The sequence below is a fragment of the Sphaeramia orbicularis genome, chromosome 13 (assembly GCF_902148855.1).
Source record: "Sphaeramia orbicularis chromosome 13, fSphaOr1.1, whole genome shotgun sequence".
Classification (NCBI taxonomy): domain Eukaryota; kingdom Metazoa; phylum Chordata; class Actinopteri; order Kurtiformes; family Apogonidae; genus Sphaeramia; species Sphaeramia orbicularis.
This window is the reverse complement of record NC_043969.1, coordinates 35,240,657-35,267,872: the sequence shown is the minus strand read 5'-3', so window position 1 is coordinate 35,267,872 and position 27,216 is coordinate 35,240,657. Positions and strand designations below refer to the sequence as shown.

At 36.8% G+C, this 27,216-nt stretch overlaps 1 protein-coding gene across 1 annotated transcript in view; it reads right to left on the bottom strand.

The window, feature by feature from the left end:
* frem2b (FRAS1 related extracellular matrix 2b) overlaps nt 1-27,216 on the bottom strand; it is a 100,272-nt gene that overhangs the window by 67,296 nt on the left and 5,760 nt on the right. Inside the window, exon 2 of the mRNA XM_030152245.1 lies at nt 26,651-26,740. Coding sequence (XP_030008105.1) covers nt 26,651-26,740 — 90 coding nt within the window. The remainder of the gene's footprint in view (nt 1-26,650; nt 26,741-27,216) is intronic.

Here is a 27,216-nt window from a genome sequence, read left to right as displayed (position 1 = left end):
TATGATAGTATTTTACTGGTCTGATCCACTTTAGATCATACTGGTCTGTATGTGAAACCAGAATTAAAAAGATCTTAACATCATCGATTGCGGGCTGTACGTTTGACACCTGTGCCTTAGATCATTACCCCCCAGAAAATACCTACATTTTGAAAATGCTGCATACCTTACCAACACACCAAGATGAAGCATTTTACTTCATAGCTAAATTGCATACACAAAGAGCGTCTCCAGTCGCTGTGAGTTTTGTCCTTCACAGTATGACTATAAGAAACATTGCGAGCGTCTGACAGCCAGTGTTTGATTCCAAACTGCGGCATAAGGTTGCCGTGGTAACTGCAGTGTGACGATCTTCCTGGGTCACAAAGTAGGAGCCCCTCACACGCGTTAAAAAGGAGTGAGGAATTCCCAGAGCTCTTATTTCAGACAGGGTTCCTTTATTTGTGACCCAGAAGAGAAATGTGTCACAGGAAACACTATACAGTGTGATTATCGGTAAAGGTCAGTCCTGTCCTGGGAGTCTGCTCCACGCTCCATTATCCCCACACATAGAAACACATGACGTCACTTGTCACTAAACTATTAATCCCCCTCAACTAAAGTCTACAAAGGATGAAAAAAAAAAACTTAAGCAGCTAGTGGCAAAAAAGATTAACACTGTACCTTTTGGACATTTGCAAGGCTCAATATTTTTCTGCATCTACAAATTACTGGCACCAGGTACTGTACATGCAAGCATCCTGTAACTATAATCCTATTAGTCTCGCCTGGAAATATTAGTTGAAACAGAATATTTTCAAGCACCTTAAGGATTAACAAGTAGCTAACTTTAGAGGCAATACTCTGCAGAAGATCCGCTCTGTCGCGCACTGCTGATTTCCAACCAGGGGCGGAGGGTGTCCTGCCAAGCACCCAAGGTCAGAACTTATCCCTGATCATGGCTACATCATTAGGGCAGAATGAAAGGGCTATTCAGACTTGGGTGGGCACAAGTTATTCAAAAATATTTCCTGCTGTTTGCTTCAATCATTGATGAGAAAACGAGCTGAAAAAGTCCCTGAGTCTCACTTTGAAAGATTCAAAGCATATGGCGCATTTGCATAATTTAGAGAAGACTTGAGCTGACACGTGAGAAACATTTTGTTATTCAGTCAGGTAAAAAGAGACAAAAATGAACTGCTGTGTATCTTAAAAAAAAATAAACAAAAACAATAAATCAATTAGCCAACCTTGAGTTTCATACATTATCCAGCAGGAGTATTAAGGTAGTTGCTGAGTGCTTTGTTTGTTTCGATTGTGTAGGTGAGGTCAGACAAAGTATTCCTTGACTGCCCTTGAATGGCATTCCTGTCTGTCAAAGAGGATGCAGCCTCAAGGGTCTTAATTAACAGTCAACCGCACGGTTTACAGAGCTAAAGCCTGAACTCTCAATAGCAGGGGGAAAAAACAACAAAAGGCTGAATTAGCTGCTACAGGGCTTTCTTCTGCATTCACATGTAAAGGTCATTGTGGAATTAAAATTGAGAGTTTCTCACTCATTACCCGTCATTTGCGTATTGTATTAACACTTTAACAGCCACAAGGCCAACGTTACTGATAAGAGTTAAAGGGGTCATATTTTGCAAAAACCCACTTTTATTAGTCTTTGGTATATTTATTTGTGTATTTGGGGACTCTAATAGTTGAAAAAGTTTGAATTTGAACCCTCCAGATTCTCTCACTACATCCCTCAGGGTACTAACAATCACATTCCACGGTATTGTTTATTTGCTTGTATTAGTTCGGTTTAGTTTTGTTGCAATAAATTCAGCTATTGGCCTTTAATTTCTGTCTCATCTTTTTTTGTCATGGCTTCAGACAGTGGTGGAATGTAACAAAGTATTTGTACTTCGTTACTGTACTGTGTTATGTAAATTTTTACATATCTGTACTTTACTTAAAGGGGTCATATTTTGCTAAACCCATTTTTATTAGTCTTTGGTTCATTTATTTGTGTATTTGGACCCTAATAGTTCAAAAACTTTGAATTTGAACCCTCCAGGTGCTCTCACTACATCCCTCAGGGTACTAACGATCACATTCCATGGTATTGTTCATTTGCTCGTATTAGTTTGATTTAGTTTTGTTGCAATAAATTCAGTCAATGGCCTTTAATTTCTGTCTTGTCTTCTTTTTGTCATGGCTTTAGACAGTGGTGGAATGCAACGAAATACTGTCTAAAGTAAATTTTTACGTATCTGTACTTTACTTAAAGGGGTCATATTTTTGCTAAACCCACTTTTATTAGTCCTTGGTTAATTATTTGTATTTTTGGACCCTAATAGTTCATAAAGTTTGAATTTGAAGCCTCCAGGTGCTGCAAAGCTATCTTTATAATCATTTTGGCATAAATTGAGTGGATTTCTACAACCTATTTCAATTCCTGCTTAATTTGTTACATTTTATAAGTAGTTACGTGACAACATTTGCACATATAAGGTCAAGACTTCCGACGAACATTTCTCCGAGTACGACACAATTGTTTATCAGCAGCAGTGGTTGTAGTAAAACCTGAAAATATGCCCAAACTTCAAGCTGATTACTTAACCCATAAAGACCCAAACAGCCCCCGACGACCAAAACCATTTACTGATCTAAACTGTTTAATACCTGTTGATCCACTTATTCTATCAATACATGTAAATAATTGGTGTAAAATGCAGTTTATCATCTTTTCATGGTCATCAGATATGACCCATTTGGATGTTCAGAGGCTCTGTAGTTACCGTGGAAACACTGTCATCTTTTACAACATTGATTCACCAGTAAAATCCATTAAGTTTGATAAAAGGACAGCAAATGGAGACACTTATTTTATGTACAGTTAATGATATACTTTACTGAAAAAGTCACTTTTTCTTCATTTTTCTCTGTTCTTGATCTATTAACCCTCAGCTTTAATCGGAGCTTTTATGAACATCTACATGATCAATAAATTAAATGTAAGACAATATTGGATTTTGACAGAAAAAATGCAAAATACAGAAGATAATATTATAATAAATGGTGATAAATCACTTAAGAAAGGCTAAATAGAGAGAAAAATTCATTTGGGAACTGCCACAAGTGTAGCGCTGGGTCTTTATGGGTTAAAATGTTCAGTTTTTTGATGTATTAACAAACAAAAGTGGCTGAAAGCACAGCCAACAACTTGGAGGGGGTGGGGCGTGAAGTGGCTCATTTGCATTTAAAGGGCCAGTGCTCAAAATGACCTTTCTGGTGTCAAATTTTGTTGTTTTTTGTCTGTCTGTTAGCAAGATAACCCAAAAAGTTATGGAAGGATTTTGATTAAATTTTCAGGAAATATTGATGCTGGCACAAGGAACAAATGTTTAAATTCTGGTGGTGATTGGGGGTGGGTGGTGGACTGATCTTCCTTGGCGGCGGTCTGCGCTGTCTGAGTTCTTTTCTAGTTAATGAAGAAATCAGACCCAAGCATTGCATTTACAGTTCATGTAGACCACAGGGAAATGTTTTAAAATGCATAATTCTATTTAAAAAAAGCAAAATATCACTCCTTTAAGAGAAGTGAATGGTAGCTCACTGTAAAAGGGGCTCACATGCAAAATGTATTTTCAACAATAGAAGATGATATATGAGTTCTGAACAAAAAACAGCATGCTTGCCTCTTTTCTTTGAGCTTATCTTGGAAAACAAACATTTTCAAGCCATGACAGACACTTCCTGAATGAAGAGATGAGCTCACTGAAACAAAAGTCTCTGAGTCTCCATCCCAGGGGCTGAAAGGCTTGCATTGTTACAAGTGCATGTGTTCAGTGTACCTGATCTGTAAGAGGCTGCTGGTGACTAAATAGAAAAGAACAGCGGTAGTAAAACAACAAGGGGAATCCAAGCAGAAGTGTGAAAATGCGATGTGAAACAAAGCAACGTAAGGATGCAGGATGAAGCGACTTGACAAAGAGCGGGGGACGTGCTTTTTCTTGACCCTTGAATGCACAGTGTTTGCTCTCTTGTCAGACCACATAATGGTGGACTGTTTGCTGAAAGCTGCAGTGTGAGGCCATAGAATATAAAACCCCATCCCAACTCCACAGATTCATGAGCTCCATACTAATAGAGCCGGGTGTTTGTCTACGCTGTTCCTGGGTCTGGCTTCCATTGGTTTCAATTTTAACATGTTTCCACGGCATTTCACAGTTGTTACTTGTAAATCCTCACTTGCAGAGGGGCTCTCTGCTTTAGAGGAAAAACGCTCCCTGAAAAAGCCAAAATGGTAATTCCTAAAGAAGTGTTAAACGCCTTTTGGGTCTTTGTTTATGACTGTTGAAAAGGAGCCTTGAAGTAGAACTACAGAAACCTGCATGTTAAAGATAAGCACGCTTGTCTGTATTTATGAAAAAAGAGAGGGAAATGTCTGAGGATTTAGTACTGTTATTGTCTCCTTGTAATATTGGAACTAAAGATTGTACAGTGCCGTAAAACAGATTAAAGCTACAACAAGTTACAGGTACAGTATGTAAAAGAAAATTGCTTTTAAGAATAGTTGAAAAAAAATCATTTAAAGAACTCCCACAGGAAATATTCTTTGCATTTAAGGCAGCGATAGTAAATGTCTGTATGAACACTTAATGAAAATTAACATATATTTTTGTTGTTACTGGGATGAATCTAGATATAAGGCTCTGGCACGACTTATCACCTACTTCCAAAGTGCATGAAGAAGGAGAAAAACTAGCTACAGGACATGAACTTCAGCAGCATGTGTTGTTTAGAGGAACTTTATGCAACTTTACATCTGCAAACGGGGTACAATGATCGGCTGAGGAGGAGCCTATTCATAAGACCAACCCATCTTTGCAGTTATCCTATTGGTCAGTCAGTAGTCGCTTTTCCATTGACCCTCAAATTGCGCAAATGTAACTTGCGCATAAAAATTTACCTAATGGAGAACAACAGTTTCACCAAAAGTCTAATTTTTGATTAAAAGTTTTTGCGCTGGCAAGAAGTGGTTTTTCAGAGCAAATGGTATATCACGCAAAACTGCAATGGAAAGATCTTTTTTCGCAACTAGAGTCAGGTGAATTAAAAAAAACGATGTTGACGTACGTTACAAAAAGCGAAGAAGGAGAAACATGTCATGGTATGTGTGGACACACCAGGAAACCCAATCATTTTTTAATTTAGTAAGAGATAGAGGGGTAATATATAATAATAATGAATATATCTGTAAATCAACATCATATTTACGTCCATGTTTATGGAACGAGTTCACGTGTCATCTTGCGATAATAAATAAACAAATCATTGCATTTGTGATTTATTGGAAAAAAATTAGATTACGCACTTCTGTTTTTTTGAATTTAGTAAATATCGGTAAAGTTTTGCGCAGATATCCAATGGAAAAGCGACTAGTGTGTGGACTAGAGATGTAATGATATGAAAATTTCATATTGTATTGTTGAAATGTGATCAAAAAAGTACTTATACACACACTGAAATAATTTAACCAAGTTGTATTTTGAAAAAAACTAATAAAATAACATGCACAATGTACTTTCTGTTGGCAGAAACATTAAAATATTAACATATAAACATCAAACATATAAATGTGCATTAAAAATGGCACCTTATGGCCACAAGAGATAACTGCACTAGGGGTGGGAATTAATAGGATTTTATCCATATCAATGTCATTGTCGATTCTGCTTATCAGTCCAATTCTTCATCAATTCTCCTATTCATTCCTGAGTGTTTTTTTTTTTTTTGAGTGGGGAAAAAGTAGTTGGACAGGTCATAGTGGCTGCATTTGAATAGAGTTTTTATTCAGAAGTTCAGAGCCGCACTGTTTCTTTTAAGCTTAAAGTTTTTATCTGTTTTGGGGTTTTTTTTTATGTGTGTGGTTTTTTTTTTTTTGTTTCATGCCTATACTTTTTATTGCCTGGAGTGCCGTTGCTTCTCAGGAAACGAGGAAATGAGCAATATCACTGTTAGTTTTCAAATTGCGGTAATCGAAGACAGTTTTCATGATAATTTCAATTTAAATGGTAATACTAACCGTCAAGAATTTTACTGCGGTTTATCGTTTTATATATATATATATATATATACAGGGTGGGGAAGCAAAATTTACAATATTTTGAGGCAGGGACTGAAAGACAGTGTATGACCAATTAGTTTATTGAAAGTCATGAGAATTTATTTGCCACAAGAAAATTTACATAATAGAAAATGTTTTTATTACCTCCGCCAAGGAGGTTATGTTTTTGCCAGGGTTTGTTTGTTTGTTTGTCTGTCTGTCTGTCTGTCTGTCTGTTTGTCTGTCCGTTAGTGTGCAACATAACTCAAAAAGTTATGGACAGATTTTGATGAAATTTTCAGGGTTTGTTGGAAATGGGATAAGAAAGAAATGATTAAATTTTGGTGGTGATCGGGGGTGGGGGGGCCCAAGGGGGGCCCATTTCCAACAAACCCTGAAAATTTCATCAAAATCTGTCCATAACTTTTTGAGTTATGTTGCACACTAACGGACAGACAAACAGACAGACAGACAGACAAACAAACAAACAAACAAACCCTGACAAAAACATAACCTCCTTGGCGTGGGGGGGCCCACGGGGGGGCCACTGATCAGCCTTGGCGGAGGTCTGCGCTCTCCGAGTGCTTCTAGTTCTATGTGTCCTCCATCTTTCTCAATAACTGCCTTCACACGCTTCCTGAAACTTGCGTGAATGTTCCTCAAATATTCGGGTGACAACTTCTCCCATTCTTCTTTAATAGTATCTTCCAGACTTTCTTGTTATAGTTTTGCTCATAGTCATTCTCTTCTTTCCATTATAAACAGTCTTTATGGACACTCCAACTATTTTTGAAATCTCCTTTGGTGTGACGAGTGCATTCGGCAAATCACACACTCTTTGACGTTTGCTTTCCTGATTACTCATATGGGCAAAAGTTTCTGAAAAGGTATGGATAATAGTGTTAGGTATGATTATGACATCAATATATGTTTGGTTTCAAAACAACTGACGTAGTGCCTGCTGAGAAAAAACAACTAAATGTTCATTGTAAATTTTGCTTCCCCACCCTGTATTACATTAACTGTTTAGGAATTACAACCATTTTAAGCCCCTGTTTTCAGAGGCTCAAAAAAAATAAAAATAAAAATAAAAATAATACATATATATATATATATATATATACATATATATATATATATATATATATATATATATATATATATATATATATATATATATATATATATATATATTAGTGGTGGGCAGCGATTAAAATTTTTAATCGTGATTAATCGCATGGCTTTCTGCGATTAATCGCGATTAATTGCATAGTTGTTGGGGGGGAACGCATCAACAGCATGTATTGCCTTTCAGTGATATTCCAGACTGGAAGTACTCTGGTGATAAACATAATTGCACGTCAGTGCTTCCAAACAACTGTGTCCTTCCCAACCCCACCATCTGAAGACATTTAAAATGAAGATGTCCATGTAAAAAACCACTACTTTTACACATGTTTATGTCCCCACCAGTGTATTTACAGTTGTGAGTGACTGACAGGAGTCTTAAGCCCACTAATCAGTACTAATACTAATAAGCCCAATAATATGTGATGTTCAGTTGTTCAAAGCAAGCAAAAGGGGCCCTGAAGTGGTCAGAATAAGTTGCACTTACGTATGTTTTGTCCTTTCCGTGTTACCGTAGTCAGTCCGGACATAGAACTAACAGACATGTTTCTTTCACTCTGTTTGTATGGCCCCAAAAACGTTCGCCTGTGAGTATTTTATGTTCAGTTGTTGTAAGAATGAATAGTATCAAATATCTCTGATGTGAGCCTTTGTTGCTGAATAAAAAGACGTTGTAAATCTTTAATTAACCTGTAAATGCTAATCGTTAGCGTGTCTATGGATTTTCCCATTCAAGTTAGCATCGAGATAAAATGACTGCTAATACAACATTCACATCGTAAATGAGTAAAGGTTAGTTCAAAGGCTGGCATATTAGACCTAAACACAACCAATGAATTTACATAAACTTAGCATGAGCCTGCATAAAGAATTAGCAACCCATCTGCGACTGCTTGCATAAACAAATTAGCTTAAACATCAGCATTACTTGTAAAGTTCGCTGGTTTTCTCCTCTCAGCTGCACATACACACAGCACCGGTGTGTGGACCGGCAAAATAAAAGCATGAGTTTCAAAATAAGAGTCCGTATGTATAAATCAACTAAGACTTGCTTGAAAGGCAGAACAATAATAAAACGGCGTTAACGTGAGATAAAAAAATTGTCGGCGTTATTTAATGAATGCGTTAACGCGGTAATAACGCGTTAATTTGCCCACCCCTAATATGTATGTATATATATATATATATATATATATATATATATATATATATATATATATATATATATATATATACATACATACATACATATATATATATATATATATATATATACACACATATATATATATATATATATATATATACACATACATACATACATACATATATATATATATTATACATACATACATATATACATATATATATATATATATATATATATATATATATATATATATATATATATATATATGTATCGTTACATCCCTACAACATACGAACTGCAAAGAATGCAAAAAAAAAAATCTGAAAATGCTCTGTCACTAATAGACAGTGAAGTTTATGAATGGGTCAGTATTTTGATAGTAAAGACAATATCATTTAGACAATGGAGTGAAACAGTTGATAATGGTAGTGAATATAAGTGTACAAAGTATATGTACGTTAGTTAAAGTGTATGCTTCTAACACTGGACAGAGTGAATATTAAAGTTACTGAATCTCCTGTAAGAAGCAACAAGTCTAATATGTCAGAAAAATCCATTACAGTCCTGACATCAAAATACTGAGGGAAGTTGAGACAGAGTAGAGAACAGAGATATCTCTCGGTATCAGTCCCTTCTTCTGTCGTCCTCCTCCTTCTGCTGCTGCTGTGATTCACTGCCTGTACATATCACTGCTACACAGAAGGCCTGCTTTGCATTCTCAGCCAGTAAAGTTTAAAAGAATTTGTCAAATGTCAGGATTTCACAGCAAAGTAACTAAAAAGTTGTGCTGTAGTCGTGACTATTAGTTCTGGCAGGGACACACAAATTTTGATTTTGCAAATATTGCCAATTTAGTCCTTTTGGGATTTTTTCTGTATAATTCTGAGGTACAATTACAAGATTTTCGTAGGCTTTCATTGGCAAATAATAAACATTCATGCAAGGACTCAATTTGTGTCACTGCCAAAACTTTTGGACATGACTATACATAAGGAGTTTAGAACTTAAGAACTATGGAACTTTATTTGTCTATGTGAAAGAATGAATCCTCCTAGGTCACAGGTGTCAAACATGCGGCCCAGGGGCCAAAACCAGCTCACCAACGGGTCCAATCTGGCCCCTGGGATGAATTTGTGAAATGCAAAAATTACACTGACGATATTAACAATCAAGGATGTTAGAATCATTTTAGGTCAATTCAATCTCAAGTGGGTCAGAACCAGTAAAATACTATCATAATAACCTATACATAATGAAAACTACAAATTTTTCTCTTTGTTGTAGTGTAAAAAAAAAGTAAAATTACATAAAAATGTTGACATTTACAGACTAGCCTTTTACAAAAAATGTGAATAACCTGAAATTTCTGAAGAGAAGTATGTGAACTTGTACCAATATTCTGCCTCTCACTAAATGTTTTGTGTATTTGTAGATCCACTGTGATGTGTAAGTTGTCATGCACATGTATAAATGATAAACTAAGATGTAATATTGTTCAAATTGCACTTATTTTTCTTAAGAATTTTCAGGTTCATATTTGTTCATGTTATGTTCCAAGTACGGTTCGTAGATGTAAACATTTTCATTACGGAATTTTACTTTTTTCAATCAAAACAGAGAAAAAAACTTTGGAATTGACATTATTTATAAGTTATTATCCTATTATTTAAATTATTTTACTGGTTCGGCCCACTTTAGATCATATTAGGCTGTATGTGGCCCCTGAACTAAAATGAGTTTGACACCCCTGTCCTAGGTTGTTTTTTTCTTTCCTTTAGGGGCAATAGGGTTGTGCAAAAGCAGCAATAATACAACAATACTTACACACAACAGTGTATTATGATAATAAATATGACAGAGAATAAGAAAAATATCAAGTGTAAACATAGAATACAAGGATAAATTTGATAAAGGAATACAATTTGCATGTTAAACCAATGCAGCTTTGAGTCATAGCAAGGTAATATTAGCTTAACTAGCATGATGTGGTTGTATAAAATATAGTGATGCACTAAGCGCTTTTCCATTGACCCTCAAACTGCGTGAAGATAACTTGCGCATAAAAATTTGCCTAATGGAAAAAGGACAATTTCACCAAAACTCTCATTTTTCTATGAAAAGTTTTCCGCTGGCAAGAGGTGGTTTTTCAGGTGTGGCGAAATTGGTATATCTCACAAACTGCAATGGAAAGACCTTTTTCCTTAACTAGAGTCATGTGAAAAAACAAACCAAAAAAAAAAAAAAAACGGATGCTGTGGATGTTACAACAAGCGAAGAAGATGAGTTTTAAAGGAAAAATGCCACAGTATGTGTGAACACACCAGGAAACAGAATATTTTTTTTATTTAGTACATGATAGAGGGCTAATATATAATAATAATGAATATATCTGTAAATCAACATAATATTTATGTTTGTTGCTATGTTTATGGAATGACTTCTTGCATCATCTCACGATAATAAATAAATAAATGACCTCATAGATAGATTGATAAATGTACTTGATTTATCCCAAACTGGGAAATTACAGTATTACACCATTTGTGATTTAATGGAAAAAAGCAACATTATGCATCTCTGTTTTTTCAACATTTAGTAAATATCGGTAGTTTTGCGTATATGTCCAATGGAAAAGCGACTACTGTTTGCAAAATCCTTGGCTGATATCAATACTTATATTTAAAATGACCTTTTGACCAATAGCTGATACTGATGTAATTTTCTGTTCTGTTTTTGTCATTATTTATCCCCTTAACAAACAAATCCTCACAATATACAGGGTGGGGAAGCAAAATTTACAATATTTTGAGGCAGGGATTGAAAGACAGTGTATGACCAATTAGTTTATTGAAAGTCATGAAAATTTATTTGCCACAAGAAAATTGACATAATAGAAAATGTTTTTATTCTATGTGTCCTCCTTCTTTCTCAATAACTGCCTTCACACGCTTCCTGAAACTTGCGCAAGTGTTCCTCAGATATTCGGGTGACAGCTTCTCCCATTCTTCTTTAATAGTATCTTCCAGACTTTCTCGTAATAGTTTTGCTCATAGTCATTCTCTTCGTTCCATTATAAACAGTCTTTATGGACACTCCAACTATTTTTGAAATCTCCTTTGGTGTGACGAGTGCATTCAACAAATCACACACTCTTTGACGTTTGCTTTCCTGATTACTCATATGGGCAAAAGTTTCTGAAAAGGTATGGATAATAGTGTTAGGTATGATTATGACATCAATATATGTTTGGTTTGAAAACAATTGATGTGGTGCCTGCTGAGAAAAAACAACTAAATGTTCATTGTAAATTTTGCTTCCCCACCCTGTAAATGTAAATATAGTTGCTATTTTCCAGTCTTTTGGCCCTCCATTACATTATCTTCAAATGAACAGAGATTTACATAAACCTTTGATATAACATGACAGGGAAAAATCTGCCACTGCCATCAGTAAAAAGACATTTTGTATAATGATATCAGTCTTGGTTGATAACAACATCAGTGCATCCCTCAAACTATAACAACTGGGAACGAAACAGGTGTAAACATCACCTTCCTACATTTTCTTCTTTTCTTCTTGTGCCTATATTTGAACTATTTCTCTTTCTCCACTGCGACCACTTTATGTGCCTGTATGTGGCGGGGAATCAGTCAAACACAAGTCGACAGAAATTATATTAATATTATAATAATGTTTCATTCCGCTAAGGTGCATGCTCACTAATATCCCTCTATTATTCCAAAGACTGTTTGATAAAATTATGCATTATGTCTGGATACTCTTTTTTGTGTGATGGCCTCAAATCTCTGCTGTTATGTTGCACCAGGTGACCCGCCCATCGGCATGATGGGAGACACCTGGGCCAAAGAGCCGTCCCTTTTACAAATCCCTGCCCTCGCCTCAGAATGGCGGAGCTCTCCTCACCTGGCACAATGTCATGTTCGTTGTTTCTGCTAACATCTGCTCACTCATCTATGCACTGTCACTACATCCCTCAGGGTGCTAACGATCACATTCCACAGTATTGTTCATTTGCTTGTATTAGTTTGGTTTATTTTTATCGCTATAAATTCAGTTATTGGCCTTTAATTTCTGTCTCATCTTTTTTTGTCATGGCTTCAGACTGTGGTGGAATGTAACAAAGTATTTGTACTTCGTTACTGTACTGTGTTGAGTAAATTTTTACATATCTGTACTTCACTTAAGTATAAATAATTATGCATACTTTTGATTTTACTCCATTATATTTTGCGGCAGTTATCTGCACTTTCTACTTCACTACATTTCTGTAATTTAAGCCGTTACTTGTTACATTGTATGAACATAATTTTCACAAAATCTTGCCTGATAAAATCGTTCTCCTACTGATTACGTTGTGGCGTTGTTTGCTATTGCATCAGGTGGCTCTATTAGCTCCAATGATGGCAGAGCGTGCGTTTGGCTGAATCTCAGTTTCAATTTGTGTGGAAAATGCAGATGTCAAACTAATACTGTCAAGTCAATCGCGTTGAAAGGACAAATAAAACCAAACTCATGAGACACTATGAAAACTGAATTTTTTGGCAACAGTGTCATTACATTTGGTGCGTGTTTGGTGCAGGATGAGACAGTAAAAACGGGCTTAGAAGTCCATACTGCACTGTCCGTAATTTGGTTTCTGCATGACCAGGAAAGTTCTGGAAGTAACGGATAACAACAGAATTAGTGCCCTTCAAGAATTCAGAGATTTGTGCATGTTTAGCATTTTTTGAGTATATAACACTGGTCAACAACAAATTTATTGTTTAAGTTTTTTTAGCTGATTTAGGATAATTTTGGTGTGCTGAATCCAAAAATCACATTAATTTTGCTCAATCAGGTCAACTTTCTGAACTATGCTACATATTGGCTTTTTAACATTTTTGCTTACATTTATGGGCATTTTCACATCATATGATAGAAAATTCTTTCATAGTTCTTGCAATTAACGAGTTCTGAAGATTTAACTTTTGCCAATTTATGATTAATGGTTTTTTTAATATTACAGGTGAATGAAATGGCTTCGACTAGAAGATTTTGCAAAAATAAGCCTGACGTATTCTGCTACATCTGCGGTGAATACACCATTATACCTAACAGGAATCAAGTCACAAGTTTCGTCAAGTGTGCTTACCGATCTTATTTTGGTATTAATTATTATATTTTGTGAGAAGATCAAATTTTTCAAAATCAAATTAGCAAAAAAACTTGACCTGATTGAGAAAAACAGATGTCATTTTTGGATTTAGCGGTGCAAAATGGTCCTAATTCAGTTGAAAAAACCTAGACAACTTGCAAAAAACATTTTTTTGTAACCCAGTGTAATTAGTATGTGGTGCAGTGTGAGTCTGTAGTGTAGTTGATTTTTGTTTTGTGCATCTGAAAAATGCTGGGCTTTAACTGCTTTAACATGTAAATAAATGATTTAAAGATATGTCATGTCTTAACTAATTTAACTTAATGGTAAATTAGTGGGTAATACCTAGTAGATAACTTGTCCACGTTAGAGTACACACATTATTGTAGAGAACAAGCAGAATACGTACACCAAACTTTCCAATATACATATACTGTATAGTTGGTTGTAATTATTACGAGCAGTGACATTGGCAGAGGCATAAGTCAGTATATTTATATTCTTTATCAAAATGCCACAGCCCAGACACTGAGATAACCCATTGCGTGACTTTAAATAAAAAAAAACCCAAAAAACTTTAACCCATAAAGACTCAAACATCCACTGGCGACCAAAACTATCTAGTCATGTAAACTGTTTAATACCTATTGATCCACTAATCCTATCAATCCATGTAAATAATTGGTGTAAAATGCAGTTTGTCATCTTTTCAGTGTCATCAGATATGACCCATTTGGACATTCAAAGGCTTCGTAGTTACCATGGAAAAACCATCGTCTTCTACAATATTGATTCGCCAGTAAAACCCATGGAGTTGGATCAATGACAGTGGATGGAGACACTTGTTTTCATGTTCAGTTAATGACATATTTTACAGAGAAAGTCACTTTTTCTTCAGTTTTGTCTGTTTCTGATATAATAATCCTCAATTTTAATTTGAGCTTTAATGAATATTTACATGATCAGTGAATTAAATATAGGAAAAAACTGATTTTTACTGAAAAAAAAAAAATACAGAGGATAATATTACAACAAATGGTGATAAATCACTTAAGAAAGGTTCAATACAGAGAAAAATTCATTTGGGAACTGATACAAAAGTAGCTCTGGGTCTTTATGGGTTAAAGTAAATTTACTTAGTACTTAGTTCTTTTACTTAAGTAAGATGTAGTATTTCTACTTTTGCTTGAGTATATATTTTGCAGCATATTTGTACTTTTATTTAAGTACTAAGCTCCAGTACTTCCTCCACCACTGGCTTCAAAACCAAGCTGTGGCATTTGGAACAGGAGTATTTTCCAATTAAGAAATGTATGATATGCCATATTATTGCAGTATTATGACAACTCTTTGGACAGTTATACAACAGATTATGGAAATGAATGTAATTTGCATGTTTTATGTCAAGTTGTAACACACGACCCTTGTTTATGATCAGCTCAGACTCAGACTCAGTTTTGTAATAAAGATAAAATCTTCGATGGTAGAGGTGGATGCTCCTAAGAAAGTCCACATTTTTAGTCGGAAGGAGCCACACACCTACTTGCAAAAATGATCAAAGAAGATCAACAAGTGTTCGGATATGCTTTGAAGGAATGAGAGAGTCTCAGTAGAAAGTCTGCTACTGGTGAAAACTTTGAAAATAAACAATTTTTAATAAGGGTATGCCTGGCTGCATGTAAACACGAACATAAACAACTTATTAGGAATTTTTCAGAATTAGGGCAAAAAAAGCTGAGCATTTTGTGCATGTAAAGGTGGTCACTGATGCACTGCACACACTCACATATTCATTTAATGAGTCAAATATTTGCAGTAAATGTGAACGCAATGAATGTATGCAAGTAGAATGAAAATGCTCCTCTTCACTGTGTTTCAGGCAGTGGTGTGTGATATGTTTATTGCACATGTTCTTATCATGACAACAGTGAAAATACAATTTATCAGTCAGTATTTGACCAGATTATGACAAAATAAACCATATCAGTTCCAAACAGCAGCTGTCTCCCTTAGGACGGGAATTTGGAGACCTCTGTGTTCAAAGCTAACACAAAAACATTCACAACCTGTTATGAATAACACAACACCTGAGCCCCCGAGAAATCAAATAAACAAGATGTGATGAGCTCTATTTCACAGAGACTGGAATCTATTAGATCTGAAGGGCGAAAGCTAAATGTCAAAGGGAATAAACATGAGAGACATGCACAAGTTGCATTTTTGTCGACAGGACTATGTGACATTTTCACTCTCATTCACTGGATGCCCTTTAAAAACCAAAACCCCTTTTTTAGGAGGTAAGTAAAGTGCAAATTAAATCTGCTAACTGACTATCCCCCTAAGGTTTCATGCAGGCTCATAAGCTTTAAATGCTCCCTCCCTCTAATGAAACACAATATGCTTAAAAACAATGACCCACAGACTAGCGATAACCTTTAAGGTATTACAGGCCAATTTTGTGGCAATTGTAATGCTTCAGCCAATTACTTGAGGGTTTAAGGGGCTAAATGTAACTGCTTTATCAGATTCCACAGTTGCCTTCACCTTAACACCCCATGGCCTAGCTCCTGCTAATATGCTAACTTTTCACTCCAAGCCAACGTCCCTGAAAACCAAGATAAGCCCAGGCATGGTCTACTTAAATTCAAACAGCAGGGCATTCCTTAGTATTTTAAATGGGGCTCTTTGAAATTCTTTGATTGCTCCACACTTAGTGGAGTATTTTATGTTCCTCACAGCAACATGGGTAAACACAAATATATTAAAAGGAAAACATCGCTGTGAGAATTCAGACATACTGTGTATTAACACTGCTTTTTGGAAGCAGTCAAATTGTTCAGTTCATTTAAAAAAAAAAAAAAAAAAATCAACATCATATCCATGTTGAATTTGGAACAACTAAAAAGTACCAACTGTTCTAGTTTGATTTCTGCTGCCTACAGCTCTGTCAAAACACAGCCCAAAACTAGGATTGATTTACAAAGCACCATCTACATTTTAACACAAATTATGCCTCGCTTTCACTTGCATTGCTATTCACTTGATGACTGCTCTTTTAAGGACTGCAACTGGAAAATATCTTATTTTAGCCACTTGTTAAAAAAAAGTTTCAGAAATGTGCTATATGTGCTTGAGGGGAACATAAAGTATAAGACGAGAATGTTCTCTTACTTAGATGACTACACAGCTCGAGTCTGTCGTATATTTTTAGAAATGGAAGTAAGATATATACTTCACACATTAGCCAGCGCTGCACTTTGCATTTAACGCTAATCAAGTCAAATGCAAATATCCAAATAATTTGAATTCATATGTAGATGAGGAAGCATACCCGCAGAGCTTACCTACTTTGTTTTGAGCCCTCACAACTTGTCAACACAGGTAATGTTTAAAGAGTGAAATGCACATCCGCACATTCATGCCTTCAGTACAGGCAACAGGAAGCAGCTTGATGCCTCACCCCCTCCAAGACTGGGACCAACAGAGCATTTCTATCTTTTATCTCCTTTGACTGATCTACCCTCCCACTTCTCAACCAGATGACTTCTTATATCCTGTCTATCAAGCTCCACTTAATAGAGGGAAACAGCTGGTGGAGGTGGTGAGAAGGAGCCTGATCCACACTCAGAATCCCCTGACGGTTTCATGAGCGTCTTTTATGAGATGAGATCCCCTTTACTCTGAAGACACTCCTACCATGTTCACAAGGCATGCATGAAATGAACATCTTCTCAAGAGAGTTCGCTTTAAACTGTTTAAACTGTGTGTGAAAATTTTCATTTCTCCCTCTACTACCTAATATATTTTCTTGGCGTATGAAAATGCAGATGATATCAAACAACGAGCTGGTGTTTATCCCAGCCCTACATCATCACAGTCTAATCAAAAGAGACAACAGCTTGAAATCAAAGACAAATCAGTTATCAATTAAGCTATAGATGAGGCCCAGCATTTTGATGCAACATTTAGGCATTGCCAGCTTCATCTCTGATTAAGGGATCAGGCAGCTGGCCCCTCACATGGATGGATAGTGGATTTCTCTGTGTGAGTGGTAAAGCATGAAGTGTGTGTACAGAGGAGATGCAGCCTGTATCAGGATCCAATTCTGAAACCTGGGCTCAGCTGGAGAGAGTTGTGACACTACAGCCCTAGCCCAGCTGTCAGAGGCTTGTCATGCAGCACAGCTTAGAGGAGCATCTCCGGCCCACTGCAGGGATTCGGGGGCCAAAAACACATTATCCAGAGTGATTTTGCAAAATTGAACAAAAGCTCTTCTACTGTGAGAGAGTTGTGACAGCAGCAACTACAGAACAACTGTCTTTCAGAGCTATTAGTTTTTTTTTCCAGTTTGATTAAAGTGTTTTATATATGATGGTGAAAAATTACAAGATGGACTTTTTAATCCTGCTTTTTAGCTTACCGGCCAACAGGCTGTAAGCTATTGTCGTCATGCGGCGTCCATCGGCGTCGTCTGTCGTCCATTACAAAAATTTCAGTCATCTTCTTCTCCGAAACTACAATTCCGATTGACTTCAGACTAGGTATACAGCTTCTTTATGATGATGTCAACAAAAGTTACTGAAATTATTTGGATCCGGATCTGATTCTGGATTTGGTGCCACTTTGAAAAATTTCGCCATTATAAGAGATAGGAAGTGGATCGATGCAATAACTCAGTAAATATAAATGATATCAAGTGTAAATTTCTACAGTACAGCCCTGATGGGGAGATGACCAAAACATAATGGCCACATGCTGATCAGGATCTTCTTCTGGATCCGGGAACTTACGGAAAATTTAACATGGGCTCTTATGAGGAAAAAATTTCAATCGTCTTCTTCTCTGAAACTACAGTTCTGATTGACTTCAAACTTGGTATACAGCTTCTGTATGATGATGTCAACACAAGGTATTGAAATTATTTTGATCCGGATCTGATTCTGGATTTGGTGCAACTTTGACAAATTTTCCCATTATAAGAGATAGGAAGTGGATTGATCCAATAAATCAGTAAGTTTCAATGTTACCAAGTTGGAATTTGAATTTTTTACAGATCTGATTGGAATATGACCAAAACATGGGCTATTTCTGTAATAGAATAAATACACAGAACTGGGTGATAATAAATGGCATCTGGATACATTTCCCAAAGCTTTTAATTTGGCCGGTAAGCTACAGGGCCATTGGTCCTATTTTTTTAGGATGTACACAGATTGCAAAACTGTTTGACTTTGATGAATATTTCTGTTCTACAAGTGCATTTTTTTTTTTACCAGTGTTTATCAGTTTCTGTGAAGTTGATGGAAATCTGGACCATGGTCAAAACTGATTCCACAAACTTTAATCTGTACGTTTTTCTACAGACTCAGTGTTTTAACAACCTCAGTTCTGCTAGAGCAATATCCTAAGGCAGGTATGACGACACATATTATCATCAAGGGGAACAAGCCCAGGCCTGGGGTTTCTATAATGTTGGGAATTTGCCTCGGCTTTGTTATTTGTGGCTCCACACTTTCTATGGCAACACATTAAGATAGAGGGGAAAAAAAGGCCTCCAAGGAGGGTTTCCCTTCTGTTTGAGGTAAATGAGGACACATCAGAATGTAAGGGTGTGTCTGTACGGTTAAAGCTCAAATATTCAGGAACACATTGACAAACCCACTTTTCTGCTAAATGTCAAGGGGCTGGTAGTGATCACCCATGGAAATTAAGAAAAGGAAGCATAAAACTCACAGCCTGCAGTTAGAGCAGATGACAGTAATGTGACACAGAAACAAAAGCACAACAGATGGAACAAATGACTAATTTATCTCTTACCAACATGTTTTCGCATACTTTCAATATAGAATGAGCCAGTGTATAATAAATACTGAAAGAAAGACACTGCTTTAAGTCTAATGGACCTTAATTATAAATGTATTTCATCCCTTCACTAATAAGCGTAAGTTACTGAATAACACACGTTAAAGAAAACAGTAATGCTGCATTTAATAAAGAAGCTAGCTGTAAAAATCAAAGCACAAATAACTGCAATCCAGACCAGGAAGGAAATCATAACCAAAGTTAGCCTCTGACCAAATAAGGGAGCACCGAGGGACACAAATCACTCTCCATCTAAAACGATTAGCCTAAATCCTCACTGTAATTCAGTTTCTCAGCCACAAAGTTAAGCATCTGTTACCCAGAAATAGGTCTGCAATCAAGTCCCAGATGTTTTAGCAAAAAGCATTTTTCCATCACAATATAACAACTACCTAATATTTTATTAGGTACTGCACAGGTGGACTGTGGGGAAAACCTACCATCTGAAATCTCTTTAAAAACACGACAACCGGACCAGCTATGTAATTTGGTGAGGCTTAAGACACTCTTCATATATATGACTCATAGGTCCCAAGGACAAAGGAATGTTATACCCGTTACAAACTGTACTGGAGACAGTTTCATTAATAACAGGATAGAAATGCTTGGTGAAACTGCAGACTCATCACATGTTTTGTTATGAGCATATTATGCCATACACAAAGTGTGTTCACCTTTCCTCGGTTGTGTTTTAGCATGCTACGGGAAGAAAGATAATCCCCACTAACATAGGATTAGACAGCAGAGCAGACCAGGGAGATGGATTCAAGCCTGCCTCCACTGTCACAAACGATTACACACAGATAAAATGGAAGATGTAGGCAATCTTCACGGCGTATTACTGCACTGCAAGATGGAATAGGGGATTTGTTGGGTCAAGGTTCATGGTGACCTGAACTTACTTTATTACATGAAGCAGAAATAAAAGAAAACAATAGAACACGCTTGTTGAGGTTGGCACGCAGATGTACGCTAAAAACCTGGGAGGTGCGAGGAAAAAAAAAATGTTCCAGTTAGGAATTTGCTCCGTGTTACACACTGCAGACTCATTTCACAACAAATCTGAATTATTGATCGAGTCTATGCACTTTACATACTAAACAAATCTTACTTTTGAAATGGGAAACAGGAGTTTGACCTTCAGATGTAGCACATTTTTATGAAGTGAACAATCAATGATATTTTGCTACCTCTTTGTTGCTCCATGAGGGGAAAAAAATGAGTCGGTAGTGAGTGCCTGGAATGAAAAACAAAGGCCACAGCAGTGGGTCTGTCAGTAGGAACATCCCTGATGCTGACTGACTGGAGGCAGACAGGGATTCAGCTCGACAAACAACTGCCTCGAAACGCTCGGGCTTGTGTGTGTTCAGGTAAGCTCACCTGAATGCATGAAATCTCCAGGAGACAAGAAGAGGCTGGAGTCCACCGAAACACAGCAATTAACTGACTTAGAATGTCAGAGGGACCGCCCACAAACCCCCAAAACACACACAAAAGTGCAAAAACACACCCACGATACCTATCGTTCTTAAACGAGACCCTTTAAGCAATTAGAGAAGTTTTTGGCCCACAACTCTATTTGGGCCTTTAGAGTCCTCATGCAACACTGCTGTAAACATATACCAGTGCAAAATGTGTAATTTCAGTCTGCTGCAATTATTAATTCAAAGCTATGACAGCTTTGACAAATAGTGAGACACAAGTGGCTCCCAGAAAATAAGACCTGTCATCGGCTTTTTCAGAAAAAAGCACCTTAAATACAGCTGTAAAGACACACAGTGAAAGCCTTTTGAAAAGAAACTGGAGACGCATCCACAATTTATCCATGAAGACAAAGTGTTACTGACTTTGTGAAGAATCAACAATGTAATTTTAAAGTCTTTTTTTTTCTCCCACAGGGGTAATAGCATTTTAGCCAGACTGAGAGAAAAAATCTTTGTTTTATTTTGACACATACTAATTCAAAATAATAAGCATTTAGGGATCTGGCCTCATTACTATGTTTTATTTGTGGTAAAAAGGCCATCTGCTGTCTTTATGTATCCAACACAATTGAGTAAACAGCAACTTCTCTTCAACTCTAAATCACTCCATAAGCTTCATTTATCCAGTGTTACAAATCAATTAACCATGGGTTTACCACTTCTTAAAGGTTCTTTAAAAGTCACCAACATTTAATCGTGTACAGTAAAGGTCAAACAAGCTTAGATAAGGTGAACACAGATCTGAAATTGGCCTCTAAATACTTCATTAAATGACACTAGCAGCAGATGCAACGCTGCCAAAAAGGACTTGGCTCCTGACAGTTCAATTTAGGAAAGCCAAGACTGTGTCCAGCACCAATACAATGCATCTATCAGAGACACTATGATCGCAGCTTCAACAACTTTGTGGTCAGATGTCAAACCCCTATTAAGTATTTGGCTGGAGTATAATGAATGACTTGGCACTTTCCATTCATTTTCCCTTTGGGGAATAAAATGCCAGGAGTAAATTAGTGCCCTGCCCTGTAATAAGCGCAGGCTGTAGCCTAAGTCACTTTATTTTTGGATCGACAATGGAGCCAGCAGAAATCCCATAAGAGTCAGTTGCATGGGTCAGGAATCCCAGTCCAGTCATCTAACTTTTGATCAGAGGCGAAGAGATGAAAGGAAGTGTCCGTGGCTACAAATAGTACGATTAATTGACGGGTCGTAAAAATTCAACTATAGTAATAATAAAACTAATAAAACAAAATTGATAAAACTGAATTTTAGCATTTGATAGTACAAGTTTAAAGGCTCAATATATAATAGTAAATAATAGTTCAGTGTTTTTCAACCTTGGGGTCGGGACCCCATGTGGGGTCGCCTGGAATTCAAACGGGGTCACCTGAAATTTCTAGTAACTGATAAAAAAAAAAAAAATTACTAACTAGAAAAGCACTCGGAGTGCGCAGACCTCCACCAAGGCAGATCAGCAGCACCCCCACCACCACCACCACCACCACCACCACCAAAATGTAATAATTTGTTCCTTGTGCCAGTATCAACATTTCCTGAAAATTTCATCCAAATCCGTCCGCAACTTTTTGAGTTATCTTGCTAACAGACAAACAAACAAACAAACAAACGGACAGACAAACCCCGATGAAAACATTACCTCCGCCATTCCTTGACGGAGGAAATAAAGAATATACGGTGAGTTGAGAGAGACAAACACAATACATAAAAGACATGACAAACTGTGAAGTTGAAACTGAAGCAAAGTAGTACTGTTTATCTGTCAAATGTTCATTGTGGTCAGTTTCAGATGCTGCAGCTCTTTCATAATTCATAGTTTGAGTTCTTGTTTGTTCAGTATTAATTGTCAGCCTTGTAAACCCAAACTGGACTGACTGTACATATCCTGACCAAGGAAAATAAAATTCTCACTTTGTGCAGTAATCTACACCTGGCTTTTCTGCCTCCGTCCATAATAATACACATTATATAGACTAAATGTCGTCTAAAATTAATGTCTATTTGCAACATAGTATAGCAAACTATTACATGATCAAAAACAAATTAATTTTAGCAAAAAAAAAAGTCTCAGTTTAAAATGTCTGGGCTCGCCAGAAATGTGACATTAAAATGGGGTGACAAGTTAAAAAAGGTTGGGAACCACTGTAACAATGCATGCTCCTATGCTTATGTGTAGTTTCTGCTGGAGTCACGGACGTATTATTAGAACTTTGAATCCCAAAATGGCATCTGTTCATTCCATTGTAAAGTCGTCCCACGTTACCTCCACGTTTTGCAGCCCATCGCTCATGAGTGGATTAAACATTTCAACCACTGCCCCTGTCCATGCCTTCTCACTCAGACCAGTGGGTTTTCACAGCCTCTCTTTCATCATGGTCTTTTGAGAAAAATGCTTTTAGGGCCAAGGGGATTTTTTTCTTTTTTTTCTTTTTTTTTTTTTTTTACTACAATACTCTGAGTCGACACTCTTCTATAGGGTGTCTCATAAAAATAGAATACTTGGACACTTTTGTATTTCAGGAAAACCATGGAGAGAGAAATATAGTAACATGTATGCAAATGAAGGTTAAAATCAGTGTTGTGTAAGTTACTTCCAAACTGTAATACATTACAGATTACTTGTTACTGTTATTTAAAAGTAATTCCTTACCTTACAAAATTACTGCCTCAGAATTGTAATGCATTACATGAGTCCTGTATTACTTTTGAGTTACATATAGAGCCCCCACCCCCCAAGGTCTATGATGTTCGAATCCCAGCAGGAACGCTTGCATTTTTTTTCAACATTTTACATGTCTAAACAGGGGGTGGGGTACCGAGGACACTGATAGATAAATCTGCAATTGATAAAGAATTGTAACTAGCCATAGAAATGTTAGCTTACCTTGTCATTGCTGATCACAGGGATCATGCTAATGATAACTAGCTTCTGTAAAGCAGGGTTAGGGTTAGTAATGAACATTCGTCCACGTGGCCAATGCACTGTCTTCTGTCATCGTCACCCATTGGCTGAACACCAACAGGAAATAGAATTTTACTGATACATTTTTCATTCCTTAAGGTCTCATGTTCTTGCTGTTTTTTTTGTTTTTTTTTTGTCATCTGAGCAATTAAATTATGGGCGTAAAAGTGTGTTTTAATGCAAGCGCTATTGAAAATTTACAGAGTAAAATGTTACAAAAAATTGCTTAGTACTACTTTACACTACTGCGTTACAGCAAAAAGTAATCTGTTACTGTAATGCATTACTTTTGTACATGTTACTCCCAACACTGGTTACAAAACTGGATGTTTTAGTCGCTTCTGTGTGGCAGGAGGCATCAAAATGGGAACCCCACTCCATTTAACAAGTGTACATGGCTATTTATACCCTATGAATATTTACAGCATTTCTCATTTTCTTTAAATATTTTAATTATTAAGTACTGAAAAGCAGAAGAATTTTACTATTTTCCTGGACAAACTGACAATGTACTAATTTTAGCACACTCCGCCAAGCTGTTGAACAGCAGTGACTTGGGTAAATTAGTGCAGCGAAGGCCTCGAGGTTATGGTATTAAGCAAAATGTACAGAATGTACAGGTAAAGAATCCTAAAATGGGATATCACTAATAATGCATAGTTGCAAAATGTAGTGAGGCTTACATTTTGATCCCCTTCTATACACAAATGACTGAAAGATGGATTTTTTTTTTTACAGGAAACACATGAAATGCATACCTTCTTTGCAATGCATGTTGCTTTATTCCTGACTGCGGTTTTCCTTGTGTGTTCCATTTTTCTCAGATACCAGTAGCGACTATTAATTACCTTAAAATGGCACCAGATAACATCAATGAAAACAGCACAACGGCGCCTCCAACACAAGCTTAACACAAGCACACAAGCACATGCAAATCTTGAATTTTGAGCCTATAATCAATGATAAATGATGATGATAAATATTCATATCTTTATCTGCGGCTCGTCAATTTATCATGAACATAAACATGATACTTTACAATACACTCACATATACACAAAATTCGGTTTTACATTCTAATTAGCGCTAAACAGTATGTGCCAGCTACTTGCCAGCTATTTAAATTTGTGCATATATTCAGGTTCACAGCTGTTAAACACTCAGACTTCCCCTAGCAGCTGTGACATGAAAAACAACTTCACCCAAAAAATGCCAAGTGCAGTTGGTAAATTTCCCACTGAACTTAAAGTGGAGGGCAGAAGGTTTTCCAATGCTGAACATGACAGAGTGCAGCTGTGAACTAGAGTACACCATTCAGTTCCTCCACAACATGACTGTTCAAAGAGCTGGAGGTTCTGTCTGGGGATTTAGGGCAGCCACCAGCACAGCTTAAATCTTATTAAAAATGTTCACTGACTGCCTCACAAGCTGCAGTGCAGTATGTGTAAGGTCCTTATGGATAGGTTACTCTCCAAGACGCTTCATCAATTTGCTCAGCAATTTAGGTGCCACTATAAAATACAGTACCCTGTCATAAAATTAATTTTTTCAGACGTGCAACGCTGACCGTGGTAATTTGCTTTGTTTGAACACACCATTCTGTCATCATTTACAATTGTTAGTGAGGACCGGATAGGATATGTGCCATTTTTATCTTAAAGGTAAGTCTAAAAGCAATGTGAAAGATTGTAGGGGGCCATAAATACACTAATTGGCAGTTTGCTAAGATAAACTACCACTGTGGAAATAAATATGTCATCAAGCAACAAGCAAGGTGGAAATGGAAAGGAGACTGACATAGAAAAGGAAGCCTGGAGAGATTCACAACAAGTAACACAACTAAACATAGACATTAAGTGGACACTGAATAAGAAATGGAGTTCTGCACAGACCCAGTAGCTCTGGATAGAGCTGTCACTACATTCACAAAACATCCACCTGTTGGCACTGATGTTAACCTCTCCATTATTCTATTTTGTCTAAAGTCACAGATTTGTCCTGAGTAGAGAGATGAGAAAATGCGTCCGGAGGCCCCCACTAAGGTGCTTGTGGGAAAAGAGGGCCCCTATTAAAGAGGTCTTTTGTGCTCCCTCCTCGCCACTGAAGGGTAGCAGAAAGGACACACTGTCAGGCACACTGCCTGTGCTAATCGGCAACATGTCATGATTGCCTCTAACCATTCACCGAGCCCGATTACATGTCTGCTTTAGAAGGCTGGTTCTCGCTAATTGTTGTACTAATTATTTTAAAGGTAAATCAGTCGATACCTTACAAACAATGAAGCATTTGCATGAAAACTAATCAAATGCTCATGGGTGGCGGTGCTAGAAAAGGCGCAGAATACTGATGGAAAAGGCTTGACAAAGAAGCTGCAAAACATTCAATACATGTACAAAATATACACAAATGCTCATGGGTGGAAGTGCTAGAAAAGGCTCTGCATACTGATAGAAAAGGCTCAACAACAACGCTACAGAATATTCAACAGATGTTCAAAAGAAACACAAAGTTAAAAAATTATCTATAAATACTAACTTTTCCCCTCCTGGCTTGCTGTCTGCATGCTTTTTCCCTCATCTGCCCAGGTTAAAATAGAGAACTAAAACTACATACAAACTTATTCTAATTTATCAAATCCGTACAGTCACCATTACTTATTAATAATTTTATTAGATGAGTTTAAGCCGAAATTGAAACTGAAATGAGATGAACCCCATGAGCCTCTAAAGTTAGCAATGACAGGGAGTCATTTTCACTTTCCAGATGTGCTGTTCCACAGAGAACTACTTCAAAGGGCATGTTTAAAGAAACTTACCATTGTCCTCAATGGAGAAGTGGAAGATATCATTCGTTGCATTATCACCATCCCTCAGAACATAGCATACGTTCATATCATCAATTTCAGCTGAAAAAGAGAAAAAGTGTATAAATATCACTGACATCATCTGATAAGAATTATTGTAAAATCAGTCTGTTTAGCCTATTCAATATGTGGGCCATTATGTTTAATTTATTCCTGACATAGTATTTGTCAGACCTGAGCTCTGCTTTGTAAAGCAAACATATGCTTCCACAATGTCTAAGGAGTGTGAAAAAGGCAAAGTGCCTCATAAACTGGGGCTGTATCTCAGTGAGACTACAGAATGACACTGAACATGAAGCATTGCTTGACTTTCGGGGTTCCATCCAGGCATTCTGTGTGGATCTGGATAGGGTGGTGCTAGATAGGGTTCTTTATAGCCCCAGATCTAGAAGATTGCGAGCCCTTTAGAAGCCCTTGCTGCCTTCAATATTTGATGTCAAAGCATTTCCCTTCAAAGGAGCCGATGCATAAAAATGCATAGCCACAATTTTCATATGCCCAGGAGATACTGTCTTTAT